Consider the following 21,585-nt stretch of genomic DNA (forward strand, 5'->3'; position numbering starts at 1 on the left):
ATATATATATATATATATATATATATATATAAACATGGTTAGAACATTCAAAATATGGCAAAATAGTGCACTACAGCAGTCTAACTTTGTTAGTGTGTCCCAAATGACGTACTATTCTATATTCTCTCTCTCTCTCTCTCTCTCTCTCTCTCTATATATATATATATATACAGTGAGGGAAAAAAGTATTTGATCCCCTGCTGATTTTGTATGTTTACCCACTGACAAAGAAATGATCAGTCTATAACTTTAATGGTAGATTTATTTGAACAGTGAGAGACAGAATAACAACAAAAAAATCCAGAAAAACGCACATCAAAAATGTTATAAATTGATTTGCATTTTAATGAGGGAAATAAGTATTTGACCCCCTCTGCAAAACATGACTTAGTACTTGGTTTAAAAACCCTTGTTGGCAATCACAGAGGTCAGACGTTTCTTGTAGTTGGCCACCAGGTTTGCACACATCTCAGGAGGGATTTTGTCCCACTCCTCTTTGCAGATCTTCTCCAAATCATTAAGGTTTCGAGGCTGACGTTTGGCAACTTGAACCTTCAGCTCCCTCCACAGATTTTCTATGGGATTAAGGTCTGGAGACTGGCTAGGTCACTCCAGGACCTTAATGTGCTTCTTCTTGAGCCACTCCTTTGTTGCCTTGGCCATGTGTTTTGGGTCATTGTCATGCTGGAATATCCATCCACGACCCATTTTCAATGCCCTGTCTGAGGGAAGGAGGTTTTCACCCAAGATTTGACGGTACATGGCCCCGTCCATCGTCCCTTTGATGCGGTGAAGTTGTCCTGTCCCCTTAGCAGAAAAACACCCCCAAAGCATAATGTTTCCCCCTCCATGTTTGACGGTGGGGATGGTGTTCCAGGGTCATAGGCAGCATTCCTCCTCCTCCAAACACGGCGAGTTGAGTTGATGCCAAAGAGCTCCATTTTGGTCTCATCTGACCTCAACACTTTCACCCAGTTGTCCTCAGAATCATTCAGATGTTCATTGGCAAACTTCAGACGGGCATGTATATGTGTTTTCTTGAGCAGCGGACCTTGCGCGCGCTGCAGGATTTCAGTCCTTCACGGCGTAGTGTGTTACCAATTGTTTTCTTGGTGACTATGGTCCCAGCTGCCTTGAGATCATTGACAAGATCCTCCCGTGTAGTTCTGGGCTGATTCCTCACTGTTCTCATGATCAATGCAACTCCACGAGGTGAGATCTTGCATGGAGCCCCAGGCCGAGGGAGATTGACAGTTCTTTTGTGCTTCTTCCATTTGCGAATAATCGCACCAACTGTTGTCCCCTTCTCACCAAGCTGCTTGGCAATGGTCTTGTAGCCCATTCCAGACTTGTGTAGGTCTACAGTCTTGTCCCTGACATCCTTGGAGAGCTCTTTGGTCTTGGCCATGGTGGAGAGTTTGGAATATGACTGATTGATTGCTTCTGTGGACAGGTGTCTTTTATACAGGTAACAAACTGATATTAGGAGCACTCCCTTTAAGAGTGTGCTCCTAATCTCAGCTCGTTACCTGTATAAAAGACACCTGGGAGCCAGAAATCTTTCTGATTGAGAGGGGGTCAAATACTTTTTTCCCTCAGTAAAATGCAAATTAATTTATAAAATTTTTGACATGCGTTTTTCTGGATTTTTTTGTTGTTATTCTGTCTCTCACTGTTCAAATACAACTACCATTAAAATTATAGACTGATCATTTCTTTGTCAGTGGGCAAACGTACAAAATCAGCAGGGGATCAAATACTTTTTTCCCTCACTGTATGTGTGTGTGTGTGTGTGTGTGTGTGTGTGTATATATATATATATAGAGAGAGAGAGAGAGAGAGAGAGAGAATGTAGAATAGTATGTCATTTGGGACACACTAACAACACTAACAAAATTAGACTGCTGTAGTGCACTATTTTGCCACTAATTTATGCACTCAATACTTGGTCGGGGCTCCTTTTGCACGAATTACTGCATCAATGCGGCGTGGCACAGAGGCAATCAGCCTGTGGCACTGCTGAGGTGTTATGAAAGCCCAGGTTGCTTTGATAGCGGCCTTCAGCTCGTCTGTATTGTTGGGTCTGGTGTCTCTCAGATTCTCTATGGGGTTCAGTTCAGGCGAGTTGGCTGACCAATCAAGCACAGTAATACTATGGTCAGCAAACCAGTTACTAGTAGTTTTGGCACTGTGGGCAGGTGCCAAGTTCTTCTGGAAAAGGAAATCAGCATCTCCATAAAGCTTGTCAGCAGATGGAAGCTTGAAGTGCTCTAAAATCTCCTGGTAGACATGGCATTGACTCTCGACTTGAGAAAACACAGTGGACCAACACCAGCAGATGACATGGCTTCGCAAATCATCACTGACTGTGGAAACTTCACACTGGACTTCAAGCAACTTGGATTCTGTTCCTCTCCACTCTTCCTCCAGACTCTGGGACCTTGATTTCCAAATGAAATGCAACATTTACTTCCATCTTCCCCATGATTGTGATTGTGTGTACTGAACCAAACTGAGAGATTAAAGACTCAGGAAACCTTTGCAGGTGTTTAGAGTTAATTAGCTGATTAGTGCTCTTCTCAGGTCGACACTATATATATAATATATACTATATTATAAATTCTTTATTCTAATATTTTGAGATACTGGATTTTGATTTCCATGAGCTGTAAGTCATAATCATCAAGATTAAAACAATAAAGTCTTGATATATTTCACTTTATATGTAATGAATCTAGAATATACCGTATTAAAGTTCCACTTATTTAATTAAATTATGGGAAAAAAATTAACTTTTTCATGATATTCAAATTTTTTGAGATGCGCCTGTACACTCATACCAATAAGATGATGTCCCCATATTAAAAACTTAGAAAGATCTGCCACCCAAATGATATACGTGTACTCGTCTGGGAAAACCCAGACTGCCCAGCCAAAAATGACAATAAAATCAAGTTTTGACAAAATTGGAGGGCTTCTGCCTATATAATTCTCTGGCACGTCTACTTTAAGAAAATATAAATATATTACACCAAAATCATGTTGAATGTTTTTAATAACTTTCTAAACTTGCCTAGGTTATCTGCAAAGATTATGTTGGTTAAAAAGAGCAAGTTTAACAAAAGCAGCTCCAGGGTAAATTGCCCTTAAGTGTGAATATTGTGTGTGTGTGTGTGTGTGTGTGTGTGTGTGTGTGTGTGAGTATTGTGCCCTGTGATGGACTGGCATCACATCCAGGGTGTATTCATGCCTCATGCCCAGTGTTCCCAGGACAGGCTCCGGGTCCACTGTGGCCTTGACCAGCATAAAGCTGTTACTAAATGATAGTGACTGAAAACGGTTTAAAACTTTCATTTATTATATATTACATTTTAAAAACTTATTAATTAAATAACACTTGCTTTCAGACAGCCATTGTGTTGGTGTATTTCAAGAAAATAAGATAAGATAAGATTGTTTTATTGTCATTGCACAAACAATAGAATTTATTTTAATAGCAAACCGGCCAGTTACAATATATTGCCACTATATAAACAGTTACAATATATTGCCACATAAGTTAAGTCAGTTAAGTTGAATCTTTAAATATGATTTTTTTTCACCTATTTTACTTTTGGGGATAACCAAATGGTATAACTGTATAACTGAGATACATGCAAAACAGAAACATATCAGATTAGGAAAACTTGTAGTGGATAATGTTAGACAGTAGGTGGATTGGCTTAGATAAATTGTCTCTAGGTGTGAATGAGTACATACGTGCATGCGTGCGTGTGTGCATGGTGCCCTGTGAGAGGACTGTCATCTTATCCAGATTTTATTGCCTTTATTTTTTGTCAATATACATTACAGCACAGCGAAATTCTATTCTTTGCTTGTTAGGAAGTTGGGGTCAAAACACAGGGTCATCCATGATACAGCACCCCTGAAGCAGAGAGGGTTAAGGGCCTTGCAGCAGCTTGGTGGTGCTGGGGCTTGAACCCCTACCTTCTGATCCATAACCCAGAGCCTCAACCGTTGAGCCACCTACATATGATATTTGGTGATTCTATGCTAGTTTCTTTCCATTGAAGAATAAGATAGAAGTAAGGTACAAATTCCCACAGCCACGTTCCAAAACCTAGAGAAATCCTTCCTAGAAGGATTTAAGTTATTGTAACAACAAAGTGGGACTAAATATAAATTGGGATGTTCAAAAAGCACATATGACTTTGATGGTCAGATGTCCACAAACTTTTGGCCATATAGTGTATATATATACACACACACATATATATATATATATATATATATATATATATATATATATATATATATATATATATATATATATAGTGTACCTAATAAAGTGGCCACTTTTTTATCCTAATGTATAAGAAATAAGCCCAGCCCAAATAATATCCAATCAGAGGCATGTATGCAAAGCAGAAGCTTCTTGACCAATAAAAATAAAGAGCTTCATGAATAATTAATCGTATACCAATGTTGTTCTACTTCGTGCGCGCTGGCAGAAAAAAAAACAAGCTACGATTTTAACTTGAAGGTTGATAATAATGACTACGGCGATATACCTCGAACACTATCTTGACAGTAAGTATACGCGTTTCGCCTAAATACTGTCACAATCTATTTTTCCTTCCTTTCTTTTTTTTTTAGGGAAAAAAACATCTGGCGCTCATGAGGGCTTTTGGTGGCTTCGCAGCGCAGTCGGCGCAAGCGAGCTAAGCTAAGTTAAGCTAAGCTAATTATATAATATATATAATTGGCCTGGTGAAATTGAAATATCTGTCGAGTCGGTAAATATCTGTAGATATATTACCATTATTACCTAACCAATTACAGCAAACAACCGAGAGTTGACAAGCGACCCGTTAGCTAGCGTAATTGTATAGCATGTTAGCTTTGTAGCTAGCTAATATTAAAGTTTTAGTGTTTGCTAGCTAGCTATCTGGCTGGAATGTAAACATAGCTAAGCTGCGACTCAAGTATTGCAAGCGTTGCTAATAATTTTCCCTGTGTGTTATTTCATTTTATTATTTGAATCACGGAAGAGTTAGAATCATTACATGCAGGGACGTCTTACATTTAGACAAATCTAATTGGACAACTAGCTAAGTCAGCTGTAAACACAACAGCTGTGCTCCTGCCACAAGCAGCTCCCGTCCCGTTCACGCCGGATTTTACATCACGGTTCTACATTTGTATGCTACACCAGTGTTTCTCAGAACTGTTTCTTCTAGAAACATTATCTCAAATGGTTGCTGTGCTGTTTCACCTGACTCATCAGATCATCAACAAACCCCTCATTTGGTAAAAATGAGTGTTAGAGAGAGAGCGAGAGAAAAAAGAAAAACACACAAAAAAGTGAAAGTGTCTATAATGCAAGAGCTAGGACTGGGAAGCCTTTGTCTCTCAAGTTATACACTGTATGCAGGATAGAAACTATTTAAGTGTAATGTTATTTTCGATGTGCTATTACAGTTTTAAAAAGATCTGAAATATGTTCCAGGCATTGAAAACTTGCCATGTGAACTACAGAGGAACTTCACCCTGATGCGGGAGCTGGACAACAGGACAGAGGGTAAGTAAGGACTCATAAGAAAGGACTCACTGATACCATTGTGGATAAGATTTACTCAGGGAGATACTATAATGTCATTGATTATAGTCGATTTGGGATGTTAATCCGGTACCTGTTTTTTATTTGTTTGTTTTCTCTCTCAGTAATAGTAGTTCTGTTTAATTCAACCTCACTGTAATAACTAAACTTGTCATTAGACATAGATATGGCACAGAATCCGCCAGTCAGATCCTTTTTAAAAATGTTTCAACGTATAAACCGAATTGTATACTTGTTGATCTGGCGACGTTTTCCGTAAGGAGTCGTTTATTCAGCATTTCTGGAAGTTTTCTGACATTGGAAAACCGTCAGGACCAGAGGAGTTTACACTGTGTGGTTTCTCAGTAACATTTTTTAACTTCAAGAAAGAGAATAGAGACCTTGGTGAGGATGAGAACAGGAACTAACCAGTCTCACAGACATGCCACAACATTAAATGTCTATAAATATGGAAGAAATGAGGTTGATGAAGTGTTGCTCAGTTAATAAATGAACAATTGTAATCATTGGCAAATCATTCCTGTAGTTTAATAGAAATAAAATGTGGTGGTGGTGTTGTGTGTTTTTTGAATCAATGTTTCTGTACAACATGGTAGAAAAGAAGGGAGAGATTGATAAACTTGCAGAAGAGTACATCACAAATGTCCGGAACCTGGCGTCTGAGCAGAGGGTGGAACATCTGCAGAAGATTCAGAGTGCCTACAGCAAATGTAAAGAATACAGTGATGACAAAGTGCAACTTGCCATGCAGACATATGAAATGGTTAGTGAGTGTATGACCTCTACCGTCCGTTCAGGATTACGTGTTTGTCATGATTGTCACATGACAATCATGTCACAGCCCAATTCCGGAAAATCTGAAAAATTGCGAGCTCCTCCAAATATTACGGAGTTTGCTCGATTGTGTTAATTTCTGTGATTGCATAATCCCGGACGGACCGATTGCATTGGACTCTTGGATTTAATATGTGATTTGATCAAATTGGTTAACGTAGTAACTCAAGTTTTTTCTGTTTAAAATCTCAGCAGTTGCTTAAAAAGCACTTTGTGGATTCTCAATGCTTTCTAGGTTGACAAGCACATCCGAAGGCTGGACGCAGACCTGGCCCGCTTCGAGAACGAGCTAAAAGAGAAGCTGGATGTCAGTGGTTATGAGAGTCCTGAGAGTAGAGCACTGAAAAGTAAGACTTTTTAACAGCAGCTTGTATGACTTCCTGCAAATGATGTGACATCTGTATGTTGTACCCCCAACTAGACACAGTTTTCCTGTTTTGGGGAAGTGAATAGCATATTTCAAATCATCTGAAAAGTCTTGATGAAGTGGGAATCATTTCTCTCAGCACCTCAAATACAAATAACTCCACTTTGATCTGTGGTGAAATTGCATTGTTGTGTGAAGTTTGCATCATTAATATGTGACTAATGTTGCTAACAAGCAAGAGAAGCTTACAGCTACCAGTTTAGCATCACTTAACTGTTTGTCTAAATCATTACCCGCAGCTTAAAAGACATTGTTTGTCTCAGTATTATAATCTGTATATAGATTTATAAAATAGCAACATAAGTAAACATAAATTAATTTACAACTCTATCAACTAGAGTGTTTTTCACTCTTTATAGAAAAGTGTTTCATAAGCAAATCCTAAGAATACTTGACATGGTTTGAGGCTACTAAAGAACCAAGCTTTAGACATTAAACACGTCTTGGCTGATCGACTACATTTGGGGTAAGTGGAAAATGTTATTTGTGGCTGAACTGTTTCCTAAAAGATTGCTGGCATATTGGCTACGTGCACAGATTGTACTGTTCATCCAGACGCAGCAGTTTTTGTAAAGAATGATTTGATGAGAGAGGCTTTGTGATTTTAATTTCGCTGAGCCAAACTCTACATCATGCATTTTTCAACCACAAATGACAAGGTTGCTGAAAGTTTGGCATTGAATAATGCTATGCAAGAAGAAAATGCTCTCATTTGATCTCAGTCTGAGGCAGTATTGTTAAAGCCTGGTTATTTAAGTTGTCTCAAACTGGCTTCGTGGACATGACAATGAGTTCAGTGTTCTTCAATGGCTTTCCCAGTCACTGGATCTGAATCCAATCGAACACCTTTGGGGGTGTGGTAGAACAAAATGAACGTTCACCTGAAAAATCTGCAGGAATTGCATGATGCAGTCATGTCAACATGGACCAGAATCTCAAAGGAAGGTTTCCAAAATCTTGTGGAATTAATGCCATGAAGAATTGAGGCTGTTTTGAGAGCAAAGAGAGGCCCTACACAGTATTAGTATAGTGTTCCTAATAAAGTGTTCGGTGAGTGTATATCTAACCATTTGCACTAGAGTTTATATGTGTATATGTAACCATTTGCACCAGAGTAACCAAAACCATTAGAGTTTATGGCCCTCTCCATTTTTTTTAAAGGGATTTGAAATTCATTTGGTGGATTAGAGTTTATTGTGGTGGCCCCAGCCTGTGGGCTGTATGTTTGTCACCCCGATCTAAAGGGATTGTTTTCGTGTTTTTTTTTTTTTGTGTGTTTTTTTTGTAGAAGGAGGAGGCAGAGGGCTTAAGGATAAACGAGGATCCAAAGGCAGAGGAAGAAAATGCTCAGATGAAGACTCACCTCGAAAGAAAAAAATTAAAAACAGGTTTAAGATTTCATTATTATCTGTAGCACATGAAGGGTGCATTTCTGTCAGAATTAATAAGCCTTTTGTTAATTCACCAATATAATTAGTGTTTTAAGGTTGCCTTTTTTTTTCATTCTGTATTTTTGTAGTCCTGATTTCCAGGAGTCCCTGTTGCCCGTGCACCCATCAGATGTCCTGGACATGCCAGTGGACCCCAACGAGCCCACATACTGTTTGTGCCATCAAGTGTCGTATGGAGAAATGATTGGATGTGACAACCCTGATGTACACCTCAGTTATTATTATTTAACAATAATTTGTTTTTTATTGTTCTCCTGTTATTTATTATTTTATAAAAGTTTAGAAACCTTTAGATCTGCATGTCTGTATCAGACACAGTCCCTAGCAAAAATAAATATTTTTCACAGATTCAAGATAACATTCCCAAGAACACAAATGCTATTTATAGCACTGTTGAATTTGTGATTCTGATTGGTCAGAAGGTGTTGATTGATTTTCTATAATGGCAAAATTCAGACAATAGGTTTATACAGTGTTAATGCACTCCTTCTTGTACATTATTGTTTTTCTCAACTCATTCACAGACAATCTACATAATCTAAGGGTAATTAAAAAAATATATGCTGTTATTTAACAACGAAAAATGTATACTTGTTGATATGGTGAAGTTTTCTGTAAGGAGTCGTTTATTCAGCATTTCAGCAAGGAAAACCTTCAGGACCAGAGTTTACACTGTGTGGTTTCTCAGTAACTTTTACAAGCTGCATTTTTTAACTTCAAGAAAGAGAATAGAGACCCTGGTGAGGATGAGAACAGGAACTAACCGGTCTCACAGACATTCCACAACATTACATGTGTCCATAAATGGAAGAAATTAGGTTGATGAAATGTTGATCATTTAATAAATTAACAATTGTAATCATTTGCAAATTGCTGTAGTTTAATAGAAATAAAATATGTTGGGACATGTTGTTGAAAAATAACCAACTTTTAGGTGGTAACAGTAACTCTGCTTTGTGTTGGGCCACATCACACCACCATATCTTTGATTACTTTCCTATATCAGAAATTAGTGTTTTATTACTTACTCAGTACTAGGCTACAATCAGTACTTATTTCTTAAACGCAATTTACTCAACCTTTTTTAATATATATATATTTTTAACAGTGTCCAATCGAATGGTTTCACTTTGCATTAATATATATATATTTTTAACAGTGTCCAATCGAATGGTTTCACTTTGCATGTGTGGATCTCACAACAAAGCCCAAAGGAAAATGGTATGTCAAAAATCTGATGAAATACCCAAAAATTTGGTATACATCACAGATTTAACATATTAATATATGCTTTTCATTCTGTAGGTTTTGTCCGCGGTGCACCCAGGATCGGAAGAAGAAATAAGATCTCTAACGCTGAGTTTTTTATGTAACTGTGTGTGTATATATGTATGTATGTGTAATAATATATGTGTATATATGTGTGTGTGTGTGTGTGTGTGTGTGTATATATATATATATATATATATATATATATATATATATATATATATATATATACACATATATATGTGTGTGTGTGTGCATTTTGTCTATGTGGTAAAATAGGAAATTATGTACAGTATATCTATCTATCTCTATCTATTTATATATATATAGATAGATAGATAGATATAAAATCACTTTCTATATGACTATGATAAAGGAAAAGAGGGTCACAATGAAAAAACCTTTATTTTTTAATGTACTTGAAATGTGTCTGTTTTGTTAATTCAGAAAAAAAAGTTTCATATTGTACTACAAGTAGTCTGGTATTATTTTTATTTTCTATGGAAAGTGTAAACTTACATATGTGTATATATACTGTCTACTGAATTAGCAACATAGGATTTCTTGCTGTATGAAATCAAAGCACCAAATTCGTTGCTCTTGCAACTTCATTTTGCATATTTACATGCTGAAATGTTGTTTAGGTCTCACAAAAACATTTACAGCAATAATTTAAGTTATGAGGATTTTATTTTGAAGTAAATGTCAAAGATGCCATGTGCCTGCTGGATGTTGTATCTTTAGAGGAAAAAACTTGATTTTACTTGCTCTCAAATTATGACATGACTACTTCTGTAACTCCATCCAGACGATCAACAGCTCATCTGTGTTGTGTGTGTACTATTGGCTGCTGCTTTGGCAGAATCAGACATTTCCTCCACCACCTTTGCTGCACTTTTTTTTTTTTAAACCAGAATTTGCTCTCGTTAGCACCATGACCAATGCCTGTGTTCTCAGAAGTGTCTCAGAGGGGGAGTCAGGTCTCGAATCAGTTGCCCTGCCATGTTGTTTTGTTCATTAAGAATACTCTTTGCTTGTGTCCTAGAACGGAAGAGCTCACTCTTCAAGGAAATAAGAGGACCAAAAAAGATTTTGATGTGTTTAATTTTTAACCGCAAATGCAAATAATCTTTAATGGGTTATTTGTGATGTTTGTATGTCAATCATAAATTAAGACAAAGAATCCATACTGCTATGAGATACTTTATTACTTTGTAAATGAGTTTAAAGTAACCCTAAGCATAGTGTTTTTATTTATTTATAAATACATCCTTACAGTCCACATGCTAGTCCAAGTGTGAAAATTGTCTGAAGCATGAATTAATTTTTTTTCTTCTTCTTTTTTTTTTAATTGAACTAAAAATCTAATTGGAAAATAAGTTTCTGGTTTAGGGTTATTACACCTGTGGGTTTTTTGGTAGGGTTTGAGGCACTTCTTTGCATTTTCATAAAATATGGATTTATTAAATGTACGTGCTGCTGTTCCTGTGCTTTTGACTGGCTTTTTTGTAGAAATACTACATATGTTAATGTTATTCAGTAGAAAAAAAACATGGTCTTTAATAGTTTTTAAAAGAGCTGGCACAAAAGAATCTGTTGTACTACCTAAAATGTCTCATTTTATTCCGAGATCCATGGAAGTATGGAGTTTTTGCATGGTCCTGCCTGCAGACATACACTGAAAAAATACTGAAGTGCCGTCATTCAGAATTTGAAGTGTGACAATCAAATTATCCAGTTTTACTCTACTGTGATATTTGTTCAGATATTTAACATAGATACATGGAATAGATCTTAAGATGTTGGTTTATATATACTGTACATATACATATATATGTTAGCACATTTCCCCTCACACTTCTGGGGTTGGAGGTTCGATTCCTGCCTCCGCCCTGTGTGAGTTTGCATGTTCTCCCTGTGCTTTGGGGGTTTCCTCCAGGTACTCCAGTTTCCTCCCCCAGTCCAAAGACATGTAGGATGATTGGGGTTTACAAATTGTCCATAGTGTGTGAATGGGTGTGTGATTGTGCCCTGTGATGTGTTGGCACCTCATACAGGGTGTCCCCAACCTCACTCCCCACGAACCTGTGTAGGATAACCTGTATAGAAAAGGGATGCGTGGATACAATAGCCTATCCACCTTCTGGCATGTTTTGGGAGGAAACCGGAGAACCCTGAGGAAACCCACACAGACACGTGGAGAACATGTGAAACTTCACACAGACAGTAAGTCGAACTCAGGATGGAACCAGGTACCCTTGATCTGTGAGGTGGCAACACTACCTGCTCCTCAAAACTCTTCATCTGATTGGTCCCAGCTGCAGGTTTCCCGTACGCTGTTTTCAGGAAACTCCACCTCGAGGTCGTATACAAAGTCCGGGTCGTCTTTGCGGCGCCGGTTGAGCTCGAACAGTACGTCCATTTGCGCTTTGCGGCGGTTCAGCTCTTCATCACTGAGCTTGTTGAGATCTTCCTCGTGTGTGCGAGAGCAATGCTGTTCTCTCAGACTCTCCTCCACGCTGAGACCTCGCAAGTGATCCCGGAGCACCGTGTGTAACCTCACCAGCTGCTCCACTGACACCAAATCCAGGTAATGTCCGTGACGGGGATGAAGCTTTAGTCTCTCCGCAGCCCTGCTGCAGTCTGAAGGAGTGAGTCAAAAGCAGACATTTTCATTTTTAATCCAGATAAATCACTCCATCATATTTAACCAACAGAGTTAGCAAATATAAGAAAGATAGTCTGTTACCTGAGAACTGTGAAAAGCTCCTCACTGGCATTACTCTTTTACGCAACTTGCTTGTATGTTCATCTTCATATATAAGAATGACTGAAGGTGGATCAAACTTAATCCCACATCGTTTGGCTATTATAGCCATGATGAATGCCCACCACTCTATACTTTTTTAGTCACCTGTTATAAGAGGAGAGAATAAGTCTCTTGGTCAAATGCAATTAATTATTAAGTCCCCAGACTCTCCATAAAATGCTTCCACCCCCTGAAAGAAAGAAGAATGATTTATGCAAGTTGGCTCTGAACTTTCAACTAAAAGAAGGGGAGAGGGAAATGTACGGTGGCCGTGAAGTGCAAAACACATTCAGTGCGTTTACATGGACAACAATAATCCACTATTAACCCGATTAAGACGATACTCTGATTAAGAAACTACCATGTAAACAGCAATTTTTAATTACCTTAATCTGATTAAGGTCATACTCGAAGTAAACACAAATCGAATTAAGACATGTGGAGTACTCCTGTTTTAGTCGCATCATCGACATGTATTACAGACATGTAAACACCTTAATCACATTATTAACGTCGTGTGAGAGTTTTCACCGTATTTTACGACAGGACACGATCACACACGGCAGTGCTCAACCGTTTTACGGCAAAAAAAAAAGGGCACGGCTGCGTCCCAAACCGCGCACTTAACTACTATAGGCCTGTAGTACGAGAAATACATTTAACTCGGCTACTATACAGACGGTAAGTACGCGGTTTGGGACGCAGCCCACGGCTTCAAGCAGTCTCTATTAGCACGTATAGCACGACAAATAATTAACCGCACTGGAAGCGTTCGTAAAATTAAAAATAAAAACACCCAAAACTGTATACGGTACCTTAACGAAGACGAACTGTATGTTAAAACGTGAAATTCTGGAGGGACGTCGGACGGCGTGGCGCAGTGACGTAATGACGTGTGCCGTTAATCTAATTATGTTCTATAACATGTGAAACGGGAACATGAAAGGAGTATTCTAAAAGCGACTCATGTAAACACCTCAATCACATTATATGTGTTTTCGGATTTATTATTTGTTTTCTGATCTGTTAATGTGTTTTGCACTTCACGGCCACCGTAAAAAAGGAAAGGGGAAGGGAAAGAGCTTTCAACTTGTATTTAAAACCCAGCGCAAAGTGTGGACTAGTTGGTGAACGGCGCTTTCCTGAACATTCCCGATCTCTACAGAGAATATCTGCTCTCTTTCCTGTCTCTTCTGTGAAATGTATGAAATTGTATAGACTGCAACTGGTCTTTGTAGAAAAGTTCTTTGGGCTTCTTGAGGTTGTCATATTTGGTGTAATGTGTGAAACATAGCTAAATAAAACTCTGGATAAAAAAATATGCTCTATTCGCTGTAAACGGAGTAAGAAAGAGTTTGGAAATTAGTCTCCTAAATATTCAATTTCGCTTTTATGCTAAACTCAAACTTTACTCTGTTTAGACATTATATTTGCAATCAGTTGTGTTTAATTTTTCTCATGATCTGTTATAAATTGCTAAGTGCAATAAAGTATCCTGGATTACTAGTTAATAAATAAAGCAGAAAAGGTTTGCAGGACGCAACCTGGCTGTTCGGCTTATGTGATGTGTTAGCTGTTGCCATCGCAATAGAGTAATCAATAGCATTAGATGAAACACCCCTTGATGCTACACCTGGAAGCTAACTAGCCAAATCAAAATTCTTAAAATAATGCTGGATTTTTTTCCTTTTGCATACCTATAGGTGTTATGAAGAGTAATCCTAACGCAATTTATCCGAACACAGCAAGGCACCCACACCGCGGCTGCTGAGCGTCTTCTTCCCCTATGTGGATATAACTAATTATTGAATTAGCGCCATCTATCGGTCACCAGTGACAGAATACGGAAACAGACCACCGATAACGGCCAAATCCCAAATCACTCCTTATCTGACATGTAGTGCACTAGTTAGAGTGTAAAAGAATGGACGAGATGTTTAACACATGACATAATTATAATTATAAGAATATAAGAGTATAAATCATCGTGAACTAGTCGGCTAATGCAATTTATACCTTGTGCATCGCAAATCTGTCTTCCCTAAATATGCACTGCATATAGTTGGAGCCTATTTAGTGCGCCTGTATAGGGACCGTGTAAGAATTAGGGATAAACCCAGTGCCAATGACATGAGTCGACCATGCTCAGTTTATATTTTGTAGTAATTGGGTTATGTTTTATATTTTGTGGAGCTTCACAGGAAGGTAACGACCTTGTTACAGGTGTAAGTTATGATAGAAAGAAAATTTAAAAAAGTGTAAGACAAATATCTCAAAACAAACGTACGAACAAAAAAACCTTACGTTGTTGTCCACCGTAGTGTTACAGCTAGCTGGTTGGTTTATTTTGCTTCCCGAGTTAAAGTACTCTTTGTTGCTCAGGTTCTTATTTGATTGTTTTCCCTGTTTGTTTCAGATGGTGTCGGTTGTGGTTTTACGTCCTCCTGGCTTGAGTCAGTGGTCATGTCGATGAAGCTTACTAAACAAGGCTTCCACAGGTAAACAACGCGACAGGTGACGTGAAGTCTGTCATCAAAGTTATAGGAAATATTTCAGCTGTGTTCTGTTACTATTCTATTTATTAACTTCTTCCATTGGGAAACAAGGATGTTTTAATTTGATTATCTCTGTTTTATGTTCAATGTACGTTATAGATTGAGTTTAAACATAAATTTCAAGTTTTTTTGTTCCACTTTAAGTTTAAGAATGATTTAACATTGAAACATGTAGGTAAGAAACAGGCATAAGTGAACACAACATATATTTTCAGTCAGTCATTCATTCATCTGTCCGTCTGCCCATCTTCGGTAAGCCCTTTATCCTGGTCAGGGTTGCGGTGGATCCATAGCTTGTCCTGGGAACGCTGTGGGAAAACACTCTGAATGGGACGCCAGTCCATCACAGTGTCTCACATGCATTTATTCACACCTACGGCAATTTTATTCAATTCAATTCAGTTGATTTGTATAGTGCTTTTAACAGTGGACATTGTCCCAAAGAAGCTTTACAGAAATCTATAAATTCAGGATATATATTTTAAATGTATGAATTTATCCCTAATGAGCAAGCCAGAGGTGACGGTGGCAAGGAAAAATTCCCTGAGATGATATGAGGAAGAAATCTTGAGAGGCACCAGACTCAAAAGGGAACCGATACTCATCTGGGTGACAACCGATAGTGCCATTATAAATAAATAAATAAATAAATCCTTTCTACAAATGTGTAATACAGGGTCAGAAAGTGCAATTGTGTAACCAGGAAATTGATTGCAGTTTTCACATGAAAAGTCAACAGTCCACCTACTGGCATGTTTTTGGTAAATGGGAGAAAAGTGGAGAACCCGGAAGAAACCCACATGGACATGTGAAACTCCACACAGACAGTAACGCGTGCTCTAACAGGGGACCATGGAGATGTGAGATGGCACTGCAGCCCAATGCATCAACGTCCCACCCACAACATTTGCTGTGTCATAAAACTGATTACATTGTCTGTCTGTGAAGGCATTTTCACAATACACAATACATTATTTAACACAAATGTGGGGAAACTAAAAGCATGTAAGCATCCAATCAGCAGGTCGTTACAGTGAGTGTCAGTAGGGTTGGTGGTCGGTGTTTTAACAGTACTGACGATACATGTGATATGATGATAATGTGTTGTGATATAATTATCATGATATCAGTACTATATTATTAGACTGTTTATCTGTTCGATAGACAGTCGGAAAGCATATTTAACTGATCCTTGTGGAAATTATTGGATTACAGAAGTATTACTCTGCATTTTTCAGAGACCTTGTTTATGAGGTTCGACATGAGCCTACATCACATCCTGTCAAGACTCTGCTTCTTCACAGATTGCCTAATGGAGTTTACATGGATCAGTATCAGCTTGCAGATCTGAGGGAGGAAATGGGATTACAGGTGATAATGGTTTATAATCTTTTTTTAATTTGTCAGAGTGCAGAGGCAATTAATCCAATGTTTATGAACTTCCTGTCAGTCGCTGTTTTTTATTCTGTTACAGCTTCAGACACACATGAGCCAATTGATAAAGTCTGTGGTTCAATGATTACCTATCTCAGGTGTGTTCAAACCTGGAACACAGCAAAACAAGGGACGCTATTGGGAAGCTTTGCTCTACAGCATAGCACTGTTGTGTGATGTTATGTAATGTTGTTCTGATTATTGGGAATACACATGCAGAATGCTTGAATTTGTCATTTATAAAATAAATGCGATGACAGGGATGTTAACGTCCCAGGGAGTACGTGTAAAATATTAAAAATGGTTTTATAACACCAAGCCTTAGTATTATACAAGGTTGAAATAAAACAAAAAAGATAGAAACACCAGCAGAATGTGGGTGTGGCCCTCCCTAATATTCTAATGAGCATGTTTTGATTGACATCCTTCTATTCAAGACTTCCAGCATCCTTTGCCTCTCAAGCAGAATGCCATGTATTGACCTGTCCAGTTATAGAGTTAGCAAACTTACTAGGTATAGTTTTGCTAAAAGTAATGTGATTGGTGAAGATGAAGCTTATGAAAGCTTTAACCAATATTCAGTTCAATTGATTTTTTATTTGAATAGAACTTGGACATTGTAACAAAGCAGCTTTACAGAAATAAATGCATTCAGGATATAAATTTTAAATGTATGAATTTATTCCTGATGAGCAAGCCAGAGGCGACGGTGGATGATATGAGGAAGAAACCTCAAGAGGAACCAGACTCAAAAGGGAACGCATCCTCATCTGGATGACACCAGATAGTGTGATTATAGAAGGGATTTATTTATTTATAATCATGTACTACATTGTCAAAAAATGCACAGGTTTTCACGTGAAGTCTATATTGTTGAAGTTATCCACTGTTCACTGTTCAGTATTAGCCCCACCCAGTTTACTTCAAATGAGGATTCTGGCATACACATGTGAATGTCAGCAGCTATTCAGTACAGCATATTGTGTCCACAAGACTAAAAAGGTTAATAAAAAATAAATAAATAAATAAATAAGAATATTCTCTAAGGCTTTACACCAATTTTTATTTCTCTCCAACAGTTTGAATAGCACATAAAAGGAAATCAGCATGCATAATTAATAGATATGTCTGTATGTGACAGGTGCTTCTCGATTCAGCTTTAGATCTCGAGGCCCCGGCCCACGTTTCTTCTGCTTTCTCTGCACTGGTCTTTCTCAGTCCTCCTGAGCCTCTACAGGCAGCAGTTCCTGTCCATGGCCGGTACCACAAGGCATCCAGTTCAGGAGGATGGGAACGAGTAATCATCGAACCACCAAGACTACTGCTTCGTTCAGAACACTGTGGGTGAAAACAAAACACTGATAGAAATTCTTATGGTATGTGTCCATTGCAGGCAAATTTGATAACTGTAATTTCGCTCCGGTTCATTTCTAATGGTTGAAGTGAAAAAAATATGAGAGGTGTTGTGGAAGCTGGGCTTTATGCAAATTACATGTAACGGTGACAAATCGGACAAAAGACACCGTATTCAATTGCATCATTTTGCGTTGTACTGCTTACAGACTGTATAGTTCCATCTGGATGACAAAAAATGAATTATGGTCACAACCTTCCTCTTTTCTCTTCATCTCTGTATTCATAGATGAGTACTTCATTTTTTCAGCACATTTGAGTAGGAATGCAAGTCACTGGATAATGCTATAAATAGACAAATATCAATAAGGGATATTTTAATTTCATAAAATATTTAACTCCTTGCCTTTTTAGAACTAGTTTAAAAGAGTAGCCTACTTGAACAAGAAGACAAATTATCTGATTTCATTATTCGTTCATGTCCTGCGTTGTACAGTTCGTACAGGATTTTGCTGAATTTTTTTTTTGTGATTGTTGTGGCCAAAAATGCTTGATTTTGCAGGGGTTTTAATCAAAATTTGCGATGCAACATGCAGAGTTTTTTTTTTTTTAATAGCTTTTTTGTGGAAAACTACTACCAAATTACAATAGCACTAAATTGTTTTGCATGATCTTTTGCAGTAATGTTTGTTGGTAAACGAGACCTTTTAGCTGTACTCCTGTTCGATGCATGTGAATGAAAGAGGGCTTTGGCTGAATGCATGTCAGGATGACGTCACATGACATGTCTTGGCCAAATCTGTGGAAATCAGCACTAATTTTGAAAAATTGAAAGCTCCTTCGAATATTGTGGAGTTCACTTGATTTTTGCGTTACATTTTTGCGATAGTAAAATCCTGGAGGGACTGATTGTAGAGAGACATCCCTGAAGCAACGAGGCTCTGGAGAAGGGAGTGGAGGGAGGTATTCATGGTGCGTGCAGTGGACATTTAGACATTTAGCTCTGCATTACAAATAATATATCTGTCCTTTCTGTGCTAGGTGACACTGTAAACCCTGGAATACCTCACAGGGTGGTTGATGCTCCTTGCACAATTCAGAACCAGAGTTTGTGCTCATGGCTGGAGGTCCATGGATTACAGGTAATAAGAGAGTTCTTGAGGAAACAACACTGATCTTTAGGGGTGTAGGTCTCCTTCCGAGACAATATGATGCGCATGAATGATCTGATGTTTGTAAGATCTATTAAAAGCAGTGATTCACTGATTTCAGTATCTTGTGATTTGGGTCTGTTTCAAAGCAACATATATTATGATTTAGTATTCTGCACACACCTGCTTCACTGGAACTGATGGGCACAATTATGCCCTGCAATGGATTGGTCCTCTGCCTTGTGCCCTGAGTCCCCTAGGATAGACTCCAGGCTCCCCATGACTCTGTGTAGGATAAACATTACAGAAAATGTATGGATGGATGGCATTTGAGCTCATGTACACATACAGCCATGTATGTGTACACAAGCTCAAAAATTAAATTTTTTTAATTTTATTGTTGGCTCTTTTGACATATTTAGACAAGCAGACATTTGATCCTCTTTGAAACAGTGCCTATTAATGAAGGTGATCATCTCGATCAAATAACACACAAAATTGACCTTTTGTAGTAATATTCACAATTTAAATTAACAAAAACCTGATCAATCACATGGAAAAAGTAAGTTTCACACCTTCAAATCCATAAAATTAGAAATAGGGGTTGAAGATTGGGTGCCAGTGATGAGACCCTGCTTAGTGAGTGCAGGTGGAACCTGTGTTATTTATACCTCTCTCATATCTAGTGTCTGGTGTTCCCTTTGCTATTGAGGTGTGTGGTGTCATCATGCCAAGATCTAAAGAGTGTTGTAAGGCCTTCAGAAAAAAAGGTCGTGGATGCCTATGAGTCTGACAAGGGATTTAAAAAGATCTCCAAATTATTTGAAATACATCATTCCACTGTAAGAAAATCATCTACAAATGGTGCAGATTTCAAACAACTGCCAATTAGTCCAGGACTGGCCATCCCAGCAAATTCAGCCCAAGAACAGACCGTCTGATGCAAAAAGAAGTCTCCTGATTCAGACATGATGGACTAATGGGTGTGAAAGTACCCTAACTGGAAGTAAAAAAACAAACAAACCATGTGGACCACCACCATCAGCCAATCTAGACAAGGAGGTGCCTCAAGTTGGATGTCAGTCATGTTGCCTGTAAATTCAAAAAGCTCCTCCTCTTCCACCGCCATTCATATGCAACCTAGTCAGCATGCATGTATATTTTGACAGGGTAGCTTTAGAGAAAATAGTAGCTTAAGCAAACGCCATCTAAAATCATTAACTATACCTTTCTGAATAAAAGGTGTCTAATGCTGTGTTTGGCTTAGCTCAGCAGTAGGAAGACAGAGCTCGGAATGATGTCATTTTCAACCTCGAGTTCAAGCTACCAAGTGGGGGAAAAAATACATGCCTCCATGTTTGTCTTTTGTTAGCAACAATCTAGCCAGCTAACTGTTAGGATGATGTATACTTTCCTCCTCAAAACAGCAAACTGTATAGTCAGTGTTACAGCTTTAACAAGCAAATATGTCAGTATGTTGATTCATTTAAAATAAATACTAGTCTATATATAAAATAACTCATTAAAGGGTAAAAAAAAGTGCTACTTTGTTTACTGTTAATGCTGTGAGTAGCCATGTTGATTGGATATCACTTGTTGAACTCAGGGTTGAGGAGACCATCCCAAGTTCCTGAGTAAGAATTTAGAGTTGAAGTATTTTTGCTTTGGGTTTTCCTAGTCAGTGGATAGAAATGACAAGTTACAACCGTTAGTCAAATACAGCATCGTTACTTCTTGTGTGATTCCTCCCTCATAGGTGCCAAGTGTGAGCGTCAAGCTTCCAGTGGGCGATTCCTCTCTGATCATCCCAGTGTGTGCTGTAACAACACTGGTGTCTCTGCTGTGTAGTGCTTTTCTCTTCAGGGCTGTCTGGAAACATGGCATCTTCTGAAACTGAAACTCTAATAGTCAGAAGTGAAAAGGTGTCATTTTCTCCTGTGCACCTGTACAGTTACAAGCCTAGGTTCAACATAAAGGAGCACTGTTTGTGGGAAAGACTTTTTACCCTCCTGGATTGAAGAGAATATTATTTATGTACAGTAAGTATTCTATATCCTGCTGTTCTTCTGTCTGACCTGTATATGTTGTATTTTTTTCATTAAAGTGTTCCACTACCTAATGCTTTTGTATGTTTCCTACCCAAATGCATAATGCATAAAAATGTAATGTTTGTCCACATGTCAAAAAATGTTTTATTGTTCTGTATGAGGAAACACCATTTAGTTTTTTTGTGCCTTGGAATATATTACTTAAAGAAGAAAGCCCAGATAACGGGAACACCTCAAATAACTTAAATGTGATCATTCAGAATAAGACTGAATATATAATTGGTCTTTATATTTCATTAAAAAAATCTTATTAGATTATTTCATTAATGTCCTCCGGCATAAATATGGTTTAATCTTTAATATATAAAAGCACTTTGAAGTTTAAAAGGCATTTAATTAATAACAATAAGATTCATTATTATTATTATTATTATTATTATTATTATTATTATTATTAATAATAATAATAATAATAAAGTATTTGGAGTATGACTCTTTTACTCAGAATATGAGTACTTTACTTTATTTTTTTTTAGAATAGAAAAAAGTTGAAGCTAAGATAAATAATACTGATTAATGCTTAGCACAATTTTTTATTACATTTGTATTTAATTTAATAAATCTATTGCATGGT

The 21,585-nt window shown here is 37.7% G+C and overlaps 3 protein-coding genes across 6 annotated transcripts; 2 read left to right on the plus strand and 1 right to left on the minus strand.

Moving 5' to 3' along the window:
• Positions 1-4,466: 4,466 nt before the first annotated feature.
• Positions 4,467-11,085, plus strand: ing5a (inhibitor of growth family, member 5a). Of its 2 annotated transcripts, XM_053634917.1 has the most exons (8): positions 4,467-4,590; positions 5,510-5,581; positions 6,217-6,383; positions 6,690-6,801; positions 8,170-8,269; positions 8,401-8,536; positions 9,492-9,553; positions 9,638-11,085. In XM_053634917.1, exons 1-8 carry the CDS (start codon positions 4,554-4,556, stop codon positions 9,675-9,677), a joined length of 726 nt encoding a protein of 241 aa, XP_053490892.1. In that variant the 5' UTR covers positions 4,467-4,553; the 3' UTR covers positions 9,678-11,085. The 2 variants fall into 2 exon arrangements, with proteins under 2 accessions (XP_053490892.1, XP_053490891.1); XM_053634916.1 differs by lacking the exons at positions 9,492-9,553; positions 9,638-11,085 and having other exon boundaries at positions 8,401-9,401.
• A 91-nt stretch (positions 11,086-11,176) lies between these two features.
• Positions 11,177-14,805, minus strand: cep19 (centrosomal protein 19). Of its 2 annotated transcripts, none has more exons than XM_053634921.1 (3): positions 14,715-14,805; positions 12,351-12,515; positions 11,177-12,244 (listed from the first exon to the last, which is right to left on the minus strand). In XM_053634921.1, exons 2-3 carry the CDS (start codon positions 12,478-12,480, stop codon positions 11,892-11,894), a joined length of 483 nt encoding a protein of 160 aa, XP_053490896.1. In that variant the 5' UTR covers positions 12,481-12,515; positions 14,715-14,805; the 3' UTR covers positions 11,177-11,891. The 2 variants fall into 2 exon arrangements, with proteins under 2 accessions (XP_053490896.1, XP_053490895.1); XM_053634920.1 differs by lacking the exon at positions 14,715-14,805 and adding an exon at positions 14,108-14,567.
• pigx (phosphatidylinositol glycan anchor biosynthesis, class X) lies at positions 14,504-21,299 on the plus strand. 2 transcript variants are annotated; one of them, XM_053634918.1, is made up of 6 exons: positions 14,504-14,615; positions 14,827-14,908; positions 16,204-16,336; positions 17,541-17,739; positions 18,794-18,894; positions 20,660-21,299. In XM_053634918.1, the coding sequence occupies exons 1-6, from the start codon at positions 14,552-14,554 to the stop codon at positions 20,792-20,794; spliced, it is 714 nt and encodes a 237-aa protein (XP_053490893.1). In that variant the 5' UTR covers positions 14,504-14,551; the 3' UTR covers positions 20,795-21,299. The 2 variants fall into 2 exon arrangements, with proteins under 2 accessions (XP_053490893.1, XP_053490894.1); XM_053634919.1 differs by lacking the exon at positions 14,504-14,615 and adding an exon at positions 14,625-14,746.
• The last annotated feature ends 286 nt before the right edge of the window (positions 21,300-21,585 follow it).

Source organism: Ictalurus furcatus, chromosome 10 (genome assembly GCF_023375685.1).
Source record: "Ictalurus furcatus strain D&B chromosome 10, Billie_1.0, whole genome shotgun sequence".
NCBI lineage: Eukaryota > Metazoa > Chordata > Actinopteri > Siluriformes > Ictaluridae > Ictalurus > Ictalurus furcatus.

Excerpts from the sequence above, each read along its gene's own strand:
- cep19 (XM_053634921.1), bottom strand. The coding sequence starts at position 12,480 with ATGGCTATAATAGCCAAACGATGTGGGATTAAGTTTGATCCACCTTCA. Across the intron at positions 12,245-12,350 it reads GAGCTTTTCACAGTTCTCAG|ACTGCAGCAGGGCTGCGGAG; the intron begins GTAACAGACTAT and ends TCACTCCTTCAG.
- pigx (XM_053634918.1), top strand. The coding sequence starts at position 14,552 with ATGCTCAGTTTATATTTTGTAGTAATTGGGTTATGTTTTATATTTTGT. Across the intron at positions 14,909-16,203 it reads ACTAAACAAGGCTTCCACAG|AGACCTTGTTTATGAGGTTC; the intron begins GTAAACAACGCG and ends TGCATTTTTCAG. Across the intron at positions 18,895-20,659 it reads TGGAGGTCCATGGATTACAG|GTGCCAAGTGTGAGCGTCAA; the intron begins GTAATAAGAGAG and ends CCTCCCTCATAG.
- ing5a (XM_053634916.1), top strand. The coding sequence starts at position 4,554 with ATGACTACGGCGATATACCTCGAACACTATCTTGACA. Across the intron at positions 4,591-5,509 it reads CCTCGAACACTATCTTGACA|GCATTGAAAACTTGCCATGT; the intron begins GTAAGTATACGC and ends AATATGTTCCAG. Across the intron at positions 8,270-8,400 it reads AAGAAAAAAATTAAAAACAG|TCCTGATTTCCAGGAGTCCC; the intron begins GTTTAAGATTTC and ends GTATTTTTGTAG.